Source organism: Bubalus kerabau, chromosome 8 (genome assembly GCF_029407905.1).
Source record: "Bubalus kerabau isolate K-KA32 ecotype Philippines breed swamp buffalo chromosome 8, PCC_UOA_SB_1v2, whole genome shotgun sequence".
NCBI classification, from domain to species: domain Eukaryota; kingdom Metazoa; phylum Chordata; class Mammalia; order Artiodactyla; family Bovidae; genus Bubalus; species Bubalus kerabau.
Genome location: NC_073631.1, coordinates 77107390 through 77125771, shown reverse-complemented (window position 1 = coordinate 77125771; position 18382 = coordinate 77107390). Strand labels below are relative to the sequence as shown.

General features: G+C 38.0%; 1 protein-coding gene across 29 annotated transcripts in view; it reads left to right on the top strand.

The window, feature by feature from the left end:
* Positions 1-18382, top strand: part of LOC129659367 (uncharacterized) — a 382363-nt gene that overhangs the window by 177806 nt on the left and 186175 nt on the right. For 2 of the 29 annotated variants that reach the window (XR_008718037.1, XM_055590638.1), the window contains exon 3: positions 10196-11072. The exons of 23 other annotated variants lie outside the window; for them this stretch is intronic. Coding sequence is in view for 2 of the 6 variants with exons in the window: in XM_055590638.1 (XP_055446613.1) it covers positions 10196-10209 (14 nt within the window). In the remaining 4 variants the exon portion in view is untranslated. Of the gene's footprint in view, positions 1-10195; positions 11073-12734; positions 12756-15054; positions 15909-18382 lie in introns of those variants that run through there. 4 more of the 29 variants (XR_008718035.1, XR_008718036.1, XR_008718049.1 and 1 more) reach the window with 4 other exon arrangements.

Below are 18382 nucleotides of genomic sequence, written 5' to 3'. Positions count from 1 at the left end.
TATTACTTAGCGACTGAACAATGAGAAGCACAACTAAATATAGAGGGGATAGTAAACAGTTAGTGCCTAGAAAGCAGTAAGAATCAGTGTCTCTGTAAATTGGATCTGCCTATATTCAGGTGATAAAGGACAGAAATGGTATGGACCTAACAGAAGCACAAGATATTAAGAAGAGGTGGCAAGAATACACAGAAGAACTGTACAAAAAAGAGCTTCATGACCCAGATAATCATGATGGTGTGATCACTTATCTAGAGCCAGACATCCTGGAATGTGAAGTCAAGTGGGCCTTAGAAAACATCACTACGAACAAAGCTAGTGGAGGTGATGGAATTCCAGTTGAGCTATTTCAAATCCTGAAAGATGATGCTGGGAAAGGGCTGCACTCAATATGCCAGCAAATTTGGAAAACTCAGCAGTGGCCACAGGACTGGAAAAGGTCTGTTTTCATTCCAATCCCAAAGAGAGGCAATGCCAAAGAATGCTCAAACTACCACACAATTGTACTCATCTCACACGCTAGTAAAGTAATGCTCAAAATTCTCCAAGCCAGGCTTCAGCAATACGTGAACCATGAACTTCCTGATGTTCAAGCTGGTTTTAGAGAAGGCAGAGGAACCAGAGATCAAATTGCCAACATCCGCTGGATCATCAAAAAAGCAAGAGAGTTCCAGAACAACATCTATTTCTGCTTTATTGACTATGCCAAAGCCTTTGACTGTGTGGATCACAATAAACTGTGGAACATTCTGAAAGAGATGGGAATACCAGACCACCTGACCTGCCTCTTGAGAAACCTATATGCAGGTCAGGAAGCAACAGTTAGAACTGGACATGGAACAACAGACTGGTTCCAAATAGGAAAAGGAGTACGTCAAGGCTGTATATTGTCACCCTACTTATTTAACTTATATGCAGAGCACATCATGAGAAATGCTGGGCTGGAAGAAGCACAAGCTGGAATCAAGATTGCCTGGAGAAATATCAATAACCTCAGATATGCAGATGACACCACCCTTATGGCAGAAAGTGAAGAGGAACTCAAAAGCCTCTTGATGAAGGTGAAAGAGGAGAGTGACAAAGTTGGCTCAAAGCTCAACATTCAGAAAACTAAGATCTGGTCCCATCACTTCATGGGAAATAGATGGGGAAACAGCAGAAACTGTGGCTGACTTTAATTTTTTGGGCTCCAAAATCAATGCAGATGGTGATTGCAGCCATGAAACTAAGATGCTTGCTCCTTTGAAGGAAAGTTATGACCAACCTAGATAGCATATTCAAAAGCAGAGACATTACTTTGCCAACAAAGGTCCATCTAGTCAAGGCTATGGTTTTTCCAGTGGTCATGTTTGGATGTGAGAGTTGGACTGTGAAGAAAGCTGAGTGCTGAAGAATTGATGCTTTTGAACTGTGGTGTTGGAGAAGACTCTTGAGAGTCCCTTGGACTGCAAGGAGATCCAACCAGTCAATTCTAAAGGAGATAAGTTCTGGGTGTTCATTGGAAGGACTGATGCTGAAGCTGAAACTCCAAAACTTTGGCCACCTCATGTGAAGAGTTAACTTATTGGAAAAGACTCTGATGCTGGGAGGGATTGGGGGCAGGAGGAGAAGGGAATGACAGAGGATGAGATGGCTGGATGGCATCACTGACTCGATGGACATGAGTTTGAGTGAACTCCGGGAACTGGTGATGGACTGGAGGCCTGGCATGCTGCAATTCATGGGGTCGCAAAGAGTTGGACATGACTGAACAACTGAACTGAACTGATATTCAGGTGATTGGTTCATGGTTGGGCTCCAGTGTTTCAGGGCATCAGCTTCTGAGGTCATTAATGCTTGGTAGCCCATATACTGTTCTTTCTGATTAAGACTTAATACTTACTGAATATTAATGAGTTTGAAATGCATATTTATGGTTAGAATTCCTTTAGAGTCTTTAACTGAAAAGAAAGATAAAGTAAGGGAGAATACGAAGAGGTTATCTCCAAGTCTGCATAGCAGAAACAGAATATATTCCTAGAAATAGGTATATTGCAAGTAGTAAGCTACTGTGTGAGGGTTAACAGACCCCCATAATGCTTGTAAACTGTCTTTTGGTGAATAGAGCATTTATAAGACAATGAACTGTTAATGCATAAATTGCATTTTTAGTATGCAGTTTCTGAAAACATGTCAATATACCATTTTTAACATGTCATTTTGCTTTCCTAAAACAAGAGTAAGTAAGTTCTGTGAATAAACTTGGGTATTTGTCAAATCTGGATTATGTCAGAAAAAGACATGGCTCAAGATAGTGTTTTGGTTTATCTCCTTTGTCACGTGTGTTCTGCTGACAGGAATTTAATTATATGTGCATGATTCTCTTTGCCATGGTGACTATAACCTTACATTTAGTAATTTTATTTATAAAAACTAAAGCTCTATGCAGAATTAAAATGTTAGTATTAGTTAACTATTAGGAGTTTTTTTTTTTTTTCCCCTAGGGAGGGTCATATAACCTCTTGATTAAAAGAGAGAATCTTCTTACCGCAGATAATAGTTGGTGTAAACTGAATGTTATACCCTGTGATTTTTACATATCAAAAACAAAAGGAGAATAATCTCAATTTTTTAAATATTGAGATACCCAAATTAATTTTAAGAGTTGAAAGACTCCATGTGTAACAGTTTCCCAGTTTGTATAAATGCAATTGCACAAAAACAACTTTTATCCTGGACATTTCTGATTCTAGAAAAATCAGAAAAAAAGACTTCTCCGATTGTTTTTTAAAAGTAGGTAGATGCAGTGAACTAAAAGTCAGGGAACTCCAGGTCTCATGCCATCTGTTTGTCCTTGGGCAAATTTCATTCCATCCTATGATACAGAGCATTTTGTTCTGTAGCAGGGAAACCCAAAACCAATAAAGTAAAGCCTACGGTATATTTGAGGAACTTGGAAGAAAAATGAAATAGAAAGTAGATACTCTTTTACAGGCATGAAAATAAGCACCTTTATTATGCCTGTAAGACATTTTAATGATCTAATTTTTTTAATATTCTCTTTATTAACTTTGTAGGGATGCTAAGGAATATGAATTTAAGGGAGACAGACACAAGTGTTGGACAGGATGTAGATGGGCAGGAAACTAATTGGAATGTCATGAATCTTTATCTGAACATGCACACCAGATCCAAACAGTCTGTCTGGCTTGATTAGCGAAAAAATCAATCAGGTCAGTTAGGCAGTTCAGTCAAGTCATGAATTAGTTAACTAGTTCTTATTTGTCTGAATAGATTAGCTAATATGTTTATTTATTCAGCCAGCAAGTATTTTTGGAACATCAATTATATGTCAGGCAATGTGCTATGAACACACGGATGAAAGAGACATTCTTACCTTTAAGGCTTTCACTGATTCAACTGTAGTCCAAGGCATTGAGTTAAATGCCATCTTAATGGAACCTGCTGTAGGCAGATGCTTGGTTAATTCAACAGGGTGAGTTGAGGAGCAGTGGAGAAGTGTCTATAGGATGAGACACTTCTGGTGAAAATAATGTTAATTCAGGAAAAAAGGGAAAAAAAAACTTGGCAGAGGGCTTTGGGATTAGGAAAGTTTCTTGGCTCAGTTATTGCTTCCATTCTTTGATCTCAACTAGATGGCATTCAGTAAGGACTGAGATTAACAGACTTTGTTTCTAATCTTTTTTTACATTTACCACTAGCCCAAATTGATGAGCTTCTTTGTTGCCTAGTATCATCTAGAGACTTTTCCTTTCTTTCATCTTTGATAGACAGAAGGACCGAAAAGCATGTGAGTAGGGAAAATATTTCACAGATAAGTAACGTGGCCAGGGAGAGGGAATAAAGAGCCACTGCTTCATATGCTAAGATGGGATGCATAATGGAGAAATCACATACTACCTTAGAATGTCAGTGATAATGCTGAAAGTCCATCACTCTTGTTAATGAATATATGAATATAAGTAAATGAAGTCCCAACATGAGAAGGAACAGAGATTTGAATTTAGGCCTTGTGTGTGCAGCTCACTGATAGTTAGACCACAGCACGAAAAACTATGGGAAAATGTTTAAATGTCTTTTTTTCAGTGCTCTTCTTGGTAGTCTTCAATTCCTATTGGATAGAAATGTGAAGAAGACGGCACTTGGGTATCTATGATCATTCTGCACTGAGGCTTTAGTATTCAGTATGATTGCCATTTAAAAACTATGCAATTAAAGCTGTGTCTAATGAGAAAGGAAGAGGCCATGCTAAATATTCAGTGCTAACAAAACCCAGCTACTCCGAAGGTGTAAAATCATCTTGGCGTCTGGTGTTAGGATGGTGGCACTGGGGATTTGAAGGGATGGTGCTGTAATTAAAAGACTTAAGTCATGGATTGTAACGGCCCTAGTGAACAGCACAGCTCCCAAGAAGGCAAGGAATTCTTTCAGATCATTCATGGGAGAGTGAAGATTTTGTCTTTGTTCTAAAATAATATGAAATCCTGAGATTCAGTTTAAAAATTCTGTCTAGTTCAGAAGTTTATTTTTTAAATGGGTGTCATATCTGATGTAAGATTTTGCTGCCGTGTTTTGCCACAATATTAATGTTAATAACCTACATTCAACATTAACTTAGTTACTTCAGTATTATAACTATCAACATATTTGTTTAAATAGATTAAAAATAGCTGAATGCTGCTCTAGAAACCATCTGTAAAGTTAATGTTTTATTGCTCTTTCCAGATTTCAGTGTGGATCATATAGTAGAATTGAATTCATTTGTCAAATTTTTATTCAGTTATACTTGCGTGACCACTAAGGATTGCCAGCAGATTCTGCTTAGAATTTAATGAAAGGAGCTCTGAAAGGTGTGAGCCAATTGTATAATCAATAAGCCTGAATTCAAGCATATCTGAAGTTTGAGTGGGCTATGCAGATTTAGTCTCTAAAGCATTTTTTTAAATTTTATTTTATTTTTAAACTTTACATAATTGTATTAGTTTTGCCAAATATCAAAATGAATCCGCCACAGGTATACATGTGTTCCCCATCCTGAACCCTCCTCCCTCCTCCCTCCCCATACCATCCCTCTGGGTCGTCCCAGTGCACCAGCCCCAAGCATCCAGTATCGTGCATCGAACCTGGACTGGCAACTCGTTTCATACATGATATTTTACATGTTTCAATGCCATTCTCCAAGCATTTTTTTAAAGTGACATTTTGATTTAATTGAAGGGGAGAGCTAAATAAGGAAGAGGAAATGAGTGACAAGGTGACGTAGTTATTATGATACACAGTAATTTCAACTTTGGATCTGGGTTTTAGTGTAGCAGGGAAAGAATCTGGAGGTGGGAAGAGAATAGGATGAATTTGAGAAGAGGGGATTAATGAATTAAAGGTTCAGATAGAATAAGTGGCTTCAAAGGACACAAAACCAAGGAGTGATAAGGGATTCCCATTTTACTTAATTTCTTCTTAAACAAGCATTAAGATATTGAAGCAGAAACCTTAGAAATTATGTTGCATTAACCGATTAAATACTTACTAAGTAGCTTTTGCACTCAAAGTTCAGTTAGACAGCTGTAGTGTGTCTAAAGCTTAGACAGGTGATGGCTACAGGCAGCAGTCCACAAACTATAGAGTCCCCCAGCCAAATTAGGCCACTACCTGTTTTCGTGCTACCTGGGGGCTAAGAAAGGCTTTTTCATTTTTTAATGGTTGAAATAAAATCAGGAGTATTTAATGACATATGAAAATTATATGAAATTCAAATATGAAGTTTTATTGAAATGCATCTACACTTTTTTAAAAAAAACATTTGGTTAATGGATGCATTCCTACTATAAGAGCAGAACTGAGTAATTGAAGCAGACCATGTAATCTGTAAGCTCTTACATATTTACTCTCTGACCCTCTGTAGAAAAATATTTCTGAGTTCTGGTCTAAAATGTAGGCTTCAAGTGACTTCACAGTCAAGATTTATTGAGGACTTTTGTGTGCTGGGCGTTTTTCTCTGAGCTCTATTCATCTCATTTAATCCTCACAGCACTTCCATAAGATAGCTGCTGTCTGCCTACAATGCGGGAGACCCAGGTTCGATCCCTGGGTTAGAAAGATCCTCTGGAGAAGGAAATGGCAACCCACTCCAGTACTCTTGCTTGGAAAATCCCATGGACGGAGGAGCATGGTAGGCTGCAGTCCATGGGGTTGCAAAGAGTCGGACATGACTGAGTGACTTGACTCACTTTAAAATAAGAAATTGACACAGAAATGTTAAAACCTTGCCCTTAAATCACATAGGTATTAAGTGATGGAATTGAGATTTGAACCCTGGTGATATGACTCCAAAGAGTATGCTATACACTTTCTAGATCTCAATTTCCCATATTTAAAATATGGATTGTATACTTTTCAAGATACTTATTATTAGATAGAGTTTGGTAAACATGTATAAAGCCCTTGGTATAAACAATTGATTTATAATATAGTCTTCATTTCTTTTTATCTTGTATGTCAATTTTTTGTAAGACTCTGCTAGTTTACTTGTTAACATAAAAATTTGAGATCCTGGACCTAGAGATTGTGGAATGAAGACTAAATTTATACTTTGTGAAGAATACCCCTGAGTTAGTTCAGTGCACATGGTTAGGGTGGGACTTGGAGAAATCTTGGGTCATTGTGGCTATGAAGAGGAAAGGAAGAGTAGCTTCTGCCCTCCAAAAAGATCAAACTTGTGTATGTAAATGTGTAACTGTCATAATGAACATCAAATCCAAATTTATGAACAGGTGCTATAGAAATTCAGATGAAGGAGAGCTTATTGTAGGAATCAGAATTAAAATTATGGAATAAGAGATAAGAAAGGTCACAAAAACACATTAAGATAGAGTACTGGCCAACTAGATAAGCTATCCTAAATGAATGAATAAACTAATGTGGAAACTAACTTGAGAGGGCATTCATGAGACTTTTATGAAAACTCAGGCTGTCCAGATGTCTGTCAGAAGTAGACTCAGGGGCCCTGCACAAGAATGAATCTTGGTGTGCACTCTCAGGGAGTTTACAGATAAATCTGGGAAGCAGTAATGGAAACAATGGTTATGCTACAGTGTTGAATGTTTAGTAACAAATATGTTATCAACCTTGAATATCACGAAGATACACTGATGAGTCAACAGTACTGGTAAGAAGGTAGATGAAACATGAAAACTATTATGTGCAAAAGAACAAGAATAACCAAAGGATATCAATGGAGCAATTCAGTTCAGTTCAGTCGCTCAGTCGTGTCTGATGCTTTGCGACCCCATGGACTACAGCATGCCAGGCCTCCCTGTCTGTCACCAACTCCCGGAGTTTACTCAAACTTATGTCCATGAATCGGCGATGCCATCCAACCATCTCATCCTCTGTTGTCCCCTTCTCCTCCCGCCTTCAATCTTTCCCAGCATCAGGGTCTTTTCAAATGAGTCAGTTCTTCACGTCGGGTGGCCAAAGTATTAGAGCTTCAGCTCAGTCCTTTCAATGAATATTAAGGACTGATTTCCTTTAGGATGGACTGGTCAGATCTCCTTGCAGTTCAAGGAGCAATTAATGATGATGCCAAAGAATAACATACAGTTTTTCTACCAAAATGTGACCTAAATGCAGAAGGCTTAGGTCAAAATTGTTGTTTAGTGGCCAGGTCATGTCTGGCTGTTTTGTGACCCCATGGACTGTAGCCCTCCAGGCTCTTCTGTCCATGGAATTTCCCAGGCAAGAATACTGGAGTGGGTTGCCATTTCTTTCTCCAGGGGATCTTCCTGACCCAGGGATCGAACTGGTGACTCCTGAAATGGCAGGCAGATTCTTTACCACTGAAAGAAAGAAAGAGAAGTTGTTTAGTTATGTCTGACTCTTGGTGACCCCATGGACTGTAGCCTACCAGGCTCCTCTGTCCATGAGATTTTCCAGGCAAGAGTACTGGAGTGGGTTGCCATTCTTCACCACTGAACCACCAGGGAAACCCTAGGTCAAAATACCTATGAGCAAACAATTTTAATGTTAACAGATATATTAATTGCAGAAGGCACACACACACACACACACACACACACCCTCACACTCTCCCCTTCTCCCTCCTCCTCCTTCTCTCTGAATTTAACACTCATAGGTAGTTCATAGTTACCATAGTTTTTAGAAAACCATGGTTTTAGAAAACTTGGTGATATGGGATATAAAGATCTACAAAAGATCAGCTCTCAGGATTTTTGGTTCAAAGCCTTACTATGTTTCTCAGGATAAGCTCAAAATCAAATATGAACTTTTAAAAGAATACAGATAACTAAAGTTAAACTGACTTTATGTCTAAATTTTCTGATATAAATACCCTTTATCTTTGGTTTAACTTCCTAAGATTAGCTTCCTTCAGTGTCTCCCTCTATCTTCCCTCCCTTCCCCTTTCTGTCTTTGGAAATATTTCAGATATGAAATAAAACATGACTACCCAGTTTCACCAACTCTAAATATTTTGTCACATTTTCATTCTATTGTTTTTTGAGTGAAAATAATATGTTAAAGATACAGTAGACTGAAAAACCTCTCTTCATGCCTCTCCAGTCTTCTCCCCTTGACTCTTTCATTAGGATGAATCACTCTTACTATATGACCTTGGCATTGATCATTCCCAAAAAGTTTTTGAAAATTTGCTGTGTTAGATAGTGATAAAAATATAAAGTACTGATATCATATTAAAATTTTTTCTAGCATTATTACAGATACAATTCTGAAGAATGCATTTTAATTTAAAACTGTGGGGATTTAATCATACTGAACTTTGCAACTCTAGCGTATTTATTTTAACTGTTAACATTCCATATGTGACTGTGCCAGAAGTTATTAATACATTTTCTTGGTAAAGAATATTTGGCTTGTTTACAGCTTTTAGCTATGACAGGTGATACTGCAGTGAGTATTATTATAGGTATCTTCTTGTATGCATGCTCAGTCTTTTAGTCATGTCCGACTCTTTGCAACCCCATGGACTTCAGCCAGCCAGGCTCCTCTGTCCATGGAATTTTCCAGGCAAGAATACTGGAATGGGATGCCATGCCCTCCTCCAGATCTTCCTGACCCAGAGATCGAACCCGTGTCTCTTTTGTCTCCTGCTTTGGCTGGCGAGTTCTTTACCACCAGTGCCACCTGGAAGATCATCTTCTTGTATAGTGAAATGAAAGTGAAAGTCTCTGTTGTGTCCAACTCTTTGTGACCCCATTGACTGTAGCCCACGAAGCTCTTCTGTTCATAGGATTCTCCAGGCAAGAATACTGGAGTGGGTAGTCATTCCCTTCTCCAGGGGATTTTCCCAACACAGATATCAAAATCAGTTCTCGTATATTGCAATTATATTATGAGCTCTTTTAGCTTAATTCTTTTCTTATTTTATCTAAAATGTCCTAAAATATTAGAGAAATACAGCAAAGAAATACTGTTAAAGATTCTTGCTCATATAAAATTTTACAAATGTATGAAATATTATCTATTTTTCCCCTCCGAGTCATATCTGTGTGAAATTTCACCTGAGGCAGTGGCCTCAACAATGTCTGGAGATTGCAGTGTCCCTATTCTTGAGCCTGTAGCAGTAATTGAGAATCTGTCTCCAAACCAAGAGTGTAGTTGCTGTTTCACAGGATATGCATATTTTCAAATTTGTTGAATTTATTGACAACTTGTTTTCTCTTTAACAGTGTATGTGTGTCTCAGTTAAATCTTCATCAATATTTGAATGTGTCTTTTTATTTTTGTTTTTTAAACTATGAATCAAATTAATTGAAATGATATACAATGTGGTCTGGGCTTCCCCCGTAGCTCAGGGCTAAAGAAGCTTCCTGCAGTGCAGGAGATGCAGGTTTGATCCCTGGGTCAGGAAGATCTTCTGGAGGAGGACATGGCAACTCACTCCAGTATTCTTGCCGGGAGAATCCCACAGAGAGTGGAGAATAGCAGGCTGCAGTCCATAGGGTCACCAAGAGTCGGACATGACTGAAGTGACTTAGCATGAACCGTGTGGGTCTACATTTTTTATTTCCTAGATTACATGTGAGATGAGTTTTTGTTTTATTTTATTATATACTTAAATTGCCATTACTGTGGACTTTCCTATTTATTTGTTTTTCTCATTTTTCAGTTGGATTTTAAATTTTATTACTTATTTTTATGAGTTTTTAATATTATCCAGGGCTTCCCTCCTAGCTCAGTTGGTAAAGAATCTGCCTGCAATTCAGAAGACATGGGTTCGATTCCTGGATTGGGAAGATCCCCTGGAGAAGGAAATGGCAAACCACTCTAGTATTCTTGCCTGGAGAATTCCATGGACAGAGGAATCTTTCGGGCTACAGTCCCTGGTGTCGCAAGAGTCGGACACGACGGAGTGACTTTCAAGTATTGTTCATATATCAGTTATATGTACTACTGATACTTTTCCCTTTTGTTTATGGTAAGATTTTTCTTACTGAAATATTTTATTCTGGTGTAGTCAATTTTATTCATGATTTTCATTATGATTTCTGTTATTTTAAAAATTCTTCCCTATATTGAAATGGTAAAACATGTCTCCTGTATTTCTTTTAAATGCTTAAAATTCTAGTGTTTCAATTTGGATTGTTAATCTGTCTGGAATTTATATTTGTGTATGTTATAAGTGCATTATAGTGGCTAGAGTTTAAGTGGAGAATGGATAGTAGTTAAGTGGGCAGGTGTCCTGTGTGCCAGGAGTGTACAGTATTGGAGGAGAAGTAGATTGCAAATAAGTTGTGCTGTTTAGGACTCGTTGGCAAGGTTTGGGATGTATATTAGTTCAAGGGCTGCTGTGACCACAGCAGACTGGGTGCCTTAAGTCACAGAATTGTATTTCTCACAGTACTGCATCCTGGAAGCCCAAGATCAGGTGTCAGCAGGCTTGGACTGTTTTGAGGCCTCTATTGGCTTGAAACTATCTTTTTCCTGTGTCCTCACACGGTCCTTTCTCTATCTGTACACATCCTTTGTGTCTCTGTGTGTGTCCAAACGTCCTCCTCTTAAAAGGACAGTGTATTTTTCAAGTCTCTTGTAAATGTGTTATCATACTTTCATAATTAAAAATATATATATATATATATATATATAAAAGAAAGAGGAAAAAAATAAAATAGGAGTCAGGATCTGCTTCATAAGGTGGAAGTTCCCCAAACACATATAGGTGTTCAATAAACATAATGTGTGTGTGTGCTAGTCACTTAGTCCTGTCTGACTCTTTGTGACCCCATGGACTTTAACCCACCAGGAAATAGTAGATATCTATTATAAGTGCTTCGAGTAAAGAAAATATATCTAAATATATCTATGGAGATGTTCTTGGTTACTAGAAGCACAATTTACAATTTTCCTTCTATTTTTTTGTGTTAACCATATTTTCCTTAATAAGCATGTGAAGTGAAGTGAAATTGCTCAGTCATGTCCGATTCTTTGTGACCCCATGGACCATAGCCTACCAGGCTCCTCTGTCCATGGGATTTTCCAGGCAAGAATACTGGAGTGGGTTGCCATTTCCTTCTCCAGGGGCTCTTCCTGACCCAGGGATTGAACCCAGGTCTCTCACATCGTAGGCAGATGCTTTACCATCTGAGCCACCAGGGAAGTTAATAAGCATGTACTGCATGAGTAATAAAAATTTTAAGAGTATTATTCTGAGAAAACAATAAGTAAAAGGATGCTAGTCATACTGGATCAGAGTCTACCCCAGCAGCCTCACTTAACCTAATCACCCATTTAAGGTCCTATTTTCAAATATAATCACACTCTGAAGTACTGGGCCTCAACATAGGAATTTGGTGAGACAGAGAGACACATTTTAGCCCATAACAGGATATATTGGTTTGCTAAATTTTTAGGACAATTTAACATGTAAATATCTCCTGGAAAGCAGTCATGGTAGCTCTGGGCTTTCAGAGATGAAAGTGGAAACTGCCAGGCCTCTGAAGGTCTAGGCCTGGCACTGACATGGTGCCTTTTCTGCTTTGTTCCATTGGTCAGCATAAATCACAGGGCCAGCACAAATTCTCAGGGAGGGGAGACAGATTCCAAGAACAGAGAGAATTTTTGGTGGCCATGATTGCAGACTAAGAATGTGGTCACTGAGGTGAGAACAGAAAGTGAGAGTTCACTTTCAGATTCCAAGGAAGGAGAGTAATTTGAGAAGCATTTATTTCAGAGTTTTAAACTTGGCAGAGTAATCAAATAGGATACGAAACAGAGGAAGTCCCTGGTTTTGGCAGTCAGTAAGGACTTGGCAAGCAATGAGATTTGGGGGATACAAAAGATCATGGATTTGAATTTGATTTAAATTCAATGTAAGGGGGCAGGGACAGTGAGAAAAGAGCTACAACTGCACACACACAAGTATGTGGCTCAAAGAGACGAAATGAGAGATACAAAGACACTGGCTTCCTTGAGTCATGCGGAGGAAATGGAAACCAGAAGGGAGGTAATTATAGATGGTATCTTCATCTCAGAAGCACATACAATTTCTGCTGCAAGACCCAGGTTCTACCTTTCATTTAGATTGTCATCTATCAGACCCCTCTCCTCTGATGACATGATCAGAAGTGAGATAAAATCTAGCTTTATTTTGGGAGATACTGAGGGGAGATTTTGTTTGTTTATTTGTTTTGCTGAACAGCAGATAACTTGCAGAGAGCTTATGTTCTTGTGGTGCCTTTGGTTGGGTTGATTGTTTTCAGATGGCGCATGAATCAGTCAGTTCAGTCACTCAGTTGTGTCTGACTCCTTGTGACCCCATGAATCTCAGCACGCCAGGCCTCCCTGTCCATCACCAACTCCCGGAGTCTACTCAAACTCATATCCATCGAGTGGGTGATGCCATCTAGCCATCTCATCGTCTGTTGTCTCCTTCTCCTCCTGCCCTCAATCCCTCCCAGCATCAGAGTCTTTTCCAATGACTCAACTCTTCGCATGAGGTGGCCAAAGTATGGGAGTTTCAGCCTCAGCATCAGTCCTTCCAATGAACACCTAGGACCGATATCCTTTAGAATGGACTGGTTGTATCTCCTTGCAGTCCACGGGACTATAGTGCATACACCTCACCAAGTCTGCCAGAAGAGCCTGTGGCAGGGATCAGTAAATGAGTGTTCCTGGCCTGCTGCCTGTTTTTGTAAATAAAGTTTTATTGGAACATAGCCACACTCATCTGTTTTTTGTATTATCTGTGGTTTTCCTGCCACCCTGGCAGAGTTGAAATGTTGAGAAAGAGACTATATGACCCACAATAAAACATTTATTTTCTAGCCCTTTTCAGGAAGAGTTTCCCAACTCCTGAAGTATAATATTGAATTATATATATATTATACAATTTATATATATTACAGAAAGTATAATAACTTTCTGAAAACCGCTGGCATTTAGCAGGCAGGTAAATGGTAACCTAGGGTGATGGAGAAAGTCTTGGTAATTGACAAGCCACTGCTGAGGGTCACAGAGACCATGCTTGAGAAGGATTATTCAGAAAAGTCAGGCAGTGACAGTCCCCAAGACAGTTGCCAGATTCAGCAAATGAAAATAACAGAATATTCAGTTACATTTGAATATCAGATTAAAACACAGGTCTTTTTTAAAAGTATATGTATATGATTTTAAGAACATACTTATACTAAAAGAGCCTTGTTGTTTGTCTGATATTCAGTGTTAGCTGTGGGGGTCCTGGATTTTCTCTGTCTATGCTAGTCTCCAAGCATCAGAGTGTTGTGAAGGAGTCTGAACACAGACTGCCTAAATTCAAATATTGCCTTCATCTCTCCCTGACTGAGTGACTTTTGGTATCATATTTAGTCCTCAGTGGCCCAGTTTCCTCATCTGAACAATGAGAATAATAACAGTTTAAGAATTAAGTGGGGGAGAATATGAGAATAGTATAGGATTAAGTGAATTCATGTATACATCCATCACAACTCTTGATTATGTGTTTACTTTTATTAATCACGCAAAATAAATCAGGATGAGGGAAACTTTGAATCCTCCTAAATACAAATCATCCAGGGGAAGATCCCCTGGAAAAGAAAATGGCAACCCACTCCAGTATTCTTGCCTGGAAAATTCCATGGACAGAGGATTCTGGTGGGCTGTAACCCATGGGGTTGCAAAGAGTCAAACATGACTGAGCAACTAAAGCTTACTTCCTTAGTGTATATATGTTAATCCCAACCTCTGCCCACTCCCCATTTCCCCTTTTGTAAGGATAAATTTGTTTTCTATGTCTTTGAGTCTATTTCTGGAAATGTTTATCCGTATTTTTTTTAAGGTTCCATAATAAGTGACATCATATGATATTTGTCTTTCTCTGACTGGCTTACTCTATTTAGTCTGATAATCTCTAGGTCTACCCATGTTGCTACAAATGGCATTATTTCAACAGTTTATTTAAATTCATTTCAAAAATTACTGTTTCCTTATTTACAAGTTCTCTACCTTTAACCCCTGTTCATCTTTCTAACAATGTTGTTCACATAAGCAGAGCTCCTTGTGTAATGTTATTTGTATCCAAGACTTTTCAGTGTTTAGTCTTAAATAGTTCTGTCTAGTGGTTGTGTGTTGGAAATAGCGGCACCAGCTTTCTCTTGGCATGGATTCCTTGTATATCTGCAGTATAAGGCTTTTGTTTGTGTCCTGACAATAACAAATGACTTATGGAAATTCTGGGTGGTTGAGTAATAGATGTCCTGAATGAATTGTCCAAGAATAATGCAGCACACACTGAATTACAAAATATTTCAGTAATTATGATGATGTCGGGAAATAATTTACAGTTATTTTTCGGAATTCATTAAGAATTTTAAGTGATTAGGAGTTTAGATATATGTGTTACTGAGTCAGAACCAACAAATTATCTATCTTATCTGTCTGAGGAGGAGAAATGTTATGGGAGGAGAAGTTAAAGTAAATGAATAAATATGAAAAATATTCTAAGGAATGCAAAACTGTGCACAGATGTAATATGTCTCTAAGCCAACACAATTTGGTTTGATACATGATCCTTTTATTTCACAGTTTTAAAATGCATCCCACAGCCCAAACCATTCTTCACTCTTCTCCGTGGGGAAATATGTGAAGACAGGCAGTTCCACACAGGTCTGCCCCACTGGAAGGTTTTTATTTCAATGCTATCAACTTCTATTCTCTGCAATCATTTTTCTTTTATTCTCAGTATCCATTGTTTTCAGTAATTCACTTGAGTGATCTGAAAACCGCTGAGAGCAACTGTGAGAAATCTGCCTGCTGACTTTGTTGAGAGTGAATTTTGAGAAGGAGGTTATTTCTGAGTCTATAGACAATAAATAAATGGACTGAAATTAAATTATCATTATCTCACACAATCACCTTGATAAGAAAATACAATTTTATTTTATTTTTTTTGCTGTATAAAAGTGCCCTTAAGTCATATCTGGTAACCTTGATTCCCTAGTACTATGTATTATAATGTTTACTGTTTTCCTAAAGGGAGGAAGCAGAGGAGGCATCAGGGCTAGCTCTCACCTTCCCTTACTCATGGCCTGCTTTCTCCTTGATCATTTATCCTGTGATTGTGCAGCAGTGGGTATTCTATTGTACAAGGTAATACATTCAATATAACCAGTGAATAAGTTCACAGGAAAAAAAAAAATGAGTTATGAGGTTAATTTGATTGTCTAAGCAGTTACACCTGAAGTCTACTCAGGACATCTCTCTGATTGTTATTGTCATTATTCTGATCATCAGCCTCCAAGTCCTCATCATTTTCACTGATGATATTTTAGTAATTTTAAAGCCCTACCTGTATGATATCACAGTAACAGATTTACCTAGTTCAATCACCTTAAATAAGTAAAATCTTTTTTTTTTAATTAATAAAGGTTATCAGCTCAGTTTGATTGTTCATAAATAGTGTGACTGATACCTTACCATTCCCGTGATGATTGGAATACTGGTCAGCTGCTCTCAGCTGACTAACTTCCAAATAACTGTGGAACCTCCTCATCTGCATTTTTTTTTTTTTGCATCAAATATGTGTGTACGTAGAATGAGTCACAGGTCTATGTACTCTTGAGACTGGAAGGGATTCTCTGTGTTATGTAGTCTGCTGTTGTAGTGAGGGTGGCTTTGTCCCACGGAAGTCACCAGTGTACCCACTAGTCGAGGATTGTTTCATTTGTTCATCTATTGAAGGGGCAGTTCTTTGGTCACAAATACTTCATTTCATCAAGTTCTTATATTTGGATAAATTAAAAATAAATTCTTGCCATGCAAGATTTTTGGATACAATTATTGATTTCCAATCTATTTGATTTCCTTAATTGGTTCAAATAGAAAAAAAAAGTGCCCAATTAGACCAGTGTGATTTAAAGGAATCAAGTATTATAATAGACATGTTTATTAGCATTTCCTCTATGACAGTAAGTTATTTATAGATACTAACTCATCTAATCTTTTAGAAACTCTCTATCACTAGTTTCTCTATTTTTATATAAGATTTTGCTGAGAACAAAGAGTCCCAAGGTACCAAGTTAAAAAGTAGTAAAGTCAAAAATTAAATTCGACTTATTCCAAAGTTTAAAACACTCATACATAACAAAACCCTGCTCAAAAGCAATGGAAGTTTTGCCTCATTGTAGGAAGAAATTTCGGAGAAGGCAATGGCACCCCACTCCAGTACTCTTGCCTAGAAAATCCCATGGATGGAGGAGCCTGGTAGGCTGTAGTTTATGGGATCGCTAAGAGTGGGACACGACTGAGCGACTTCACTTTCACTTTCCACTTTCATGCATTGGAGAAAGAAATGGCAACCCACTCCACTGTTCTTGCCTGGAGAATCCCAGGGACGGGGGAGCCTGGTGGGCTGCCGTCTATGGGATCGCACAGAGTCGGACACAACTGAAGTGACTTAACAGCAGCAGGAAGAAATTTACATTTGTGTCTTGCTTATAACTAAAGCATTAAAAGTCCTGGGATTTGCATGAGGAGGAGGATGCAAAGGGAAATCTTGACAGATGAGAATTTACTGCCTCTCCTTTACTTTGTAGAGTCTGTCCTAAAGGAAACTGGAAAAGAAAGTATTTAAGCTAGAGTTTTCTTTTTGGAAGAAAATAATGATACATATGTAACAAGCATTGGGGGTGGGGGGGGGGGTCAGTCAACAGGAGACTCTAGAGGCAGCTGAGGTACCTGAGACAAAGGAAAGGGGAAGGAGGATTTTTTTTCCCCTTTTTTTCCATTATGAATGTGATCTTATTTTTAGCACTTTCTTGAGAGTAATCTCGAGAAAAGTTTTACGTGATTTAACTGATTTTTAATTATTTCTAGGGACCAGACTGTTTCTTGGGATGTAATTGACTTTAAAGTTATAAAAGGAAGGCCAAACTAATATAGTTTATAATTTTTTGTACTATTACTATAAATGCTAATAATCAATATAATCACTGCAGCTTCCTTTTTTGTCTAGAATTTTGTTTAACTCATATTTTAACTTGACTCTATCTAGTCTTCACAGCACCCACAAAAGTATTGTTGTTGTTATTCTCTTTCACCAGTTTCTTTTTTCACAGGTACATCCAGTAACTGCTTTAGTTAGTTGTAACATTATTAATTATTGATGTCAAAATGGAAAACATGGAAACTATCACTGGTGTAATAATAATAATAGTTGTTTTTTCTCTTAAAATTTTTTTTGTACTTAGGTATGCTCAAGGCAAACTTTTTTTTTTAATACTATAGTATTTATGTGTGTAACTAGCACTCTTAGAAATATTTTCTATGAATATTTCTCTGTAGAGAGTGTATAATGCAGCCCAGAGAGGTGAGCATAGTATTTCCCAGAAATAACACTACTCTGATTGATTTCTACAACTAGCACTCTTTTTAGATGCGTTTTTTACACAGTTGTCCTTGGAGAATATATAACATACCAAGCTAACTTAAAGAAATATATTATCTATAATTTTTAAACTACTCTCTAAGCCCAACATAATTACTGCAGTATGTCCATGAAGAAATTGAGACAGAGGAAGGTTAAATGTTTGATGTAAAACAAATGCTTCATCCTGCTAAGAACAACTGAAAAGCCTGGATATTATGCATGGAACATTGTAAGAAGACTGTAGCAGAGCAGAACAACCATGCTGGCTAGGTTTCTGGGTTTCTTGTTGGCTCATACATCTCAGAATTTCAGTGAACACATAGGTAACTTCTAAGTGCCAACAGGCACAGACAAAAATGGCTGAATAAAAGTCTATGCTTTCAAATCTGAGGACCAAGAAAGGGGTAGCCTGCAAGGCAGAAAAATGTTAGCCAATAGCCACCCCCAAACATCCAAACACCACAGGAAACACACACACGCACATAG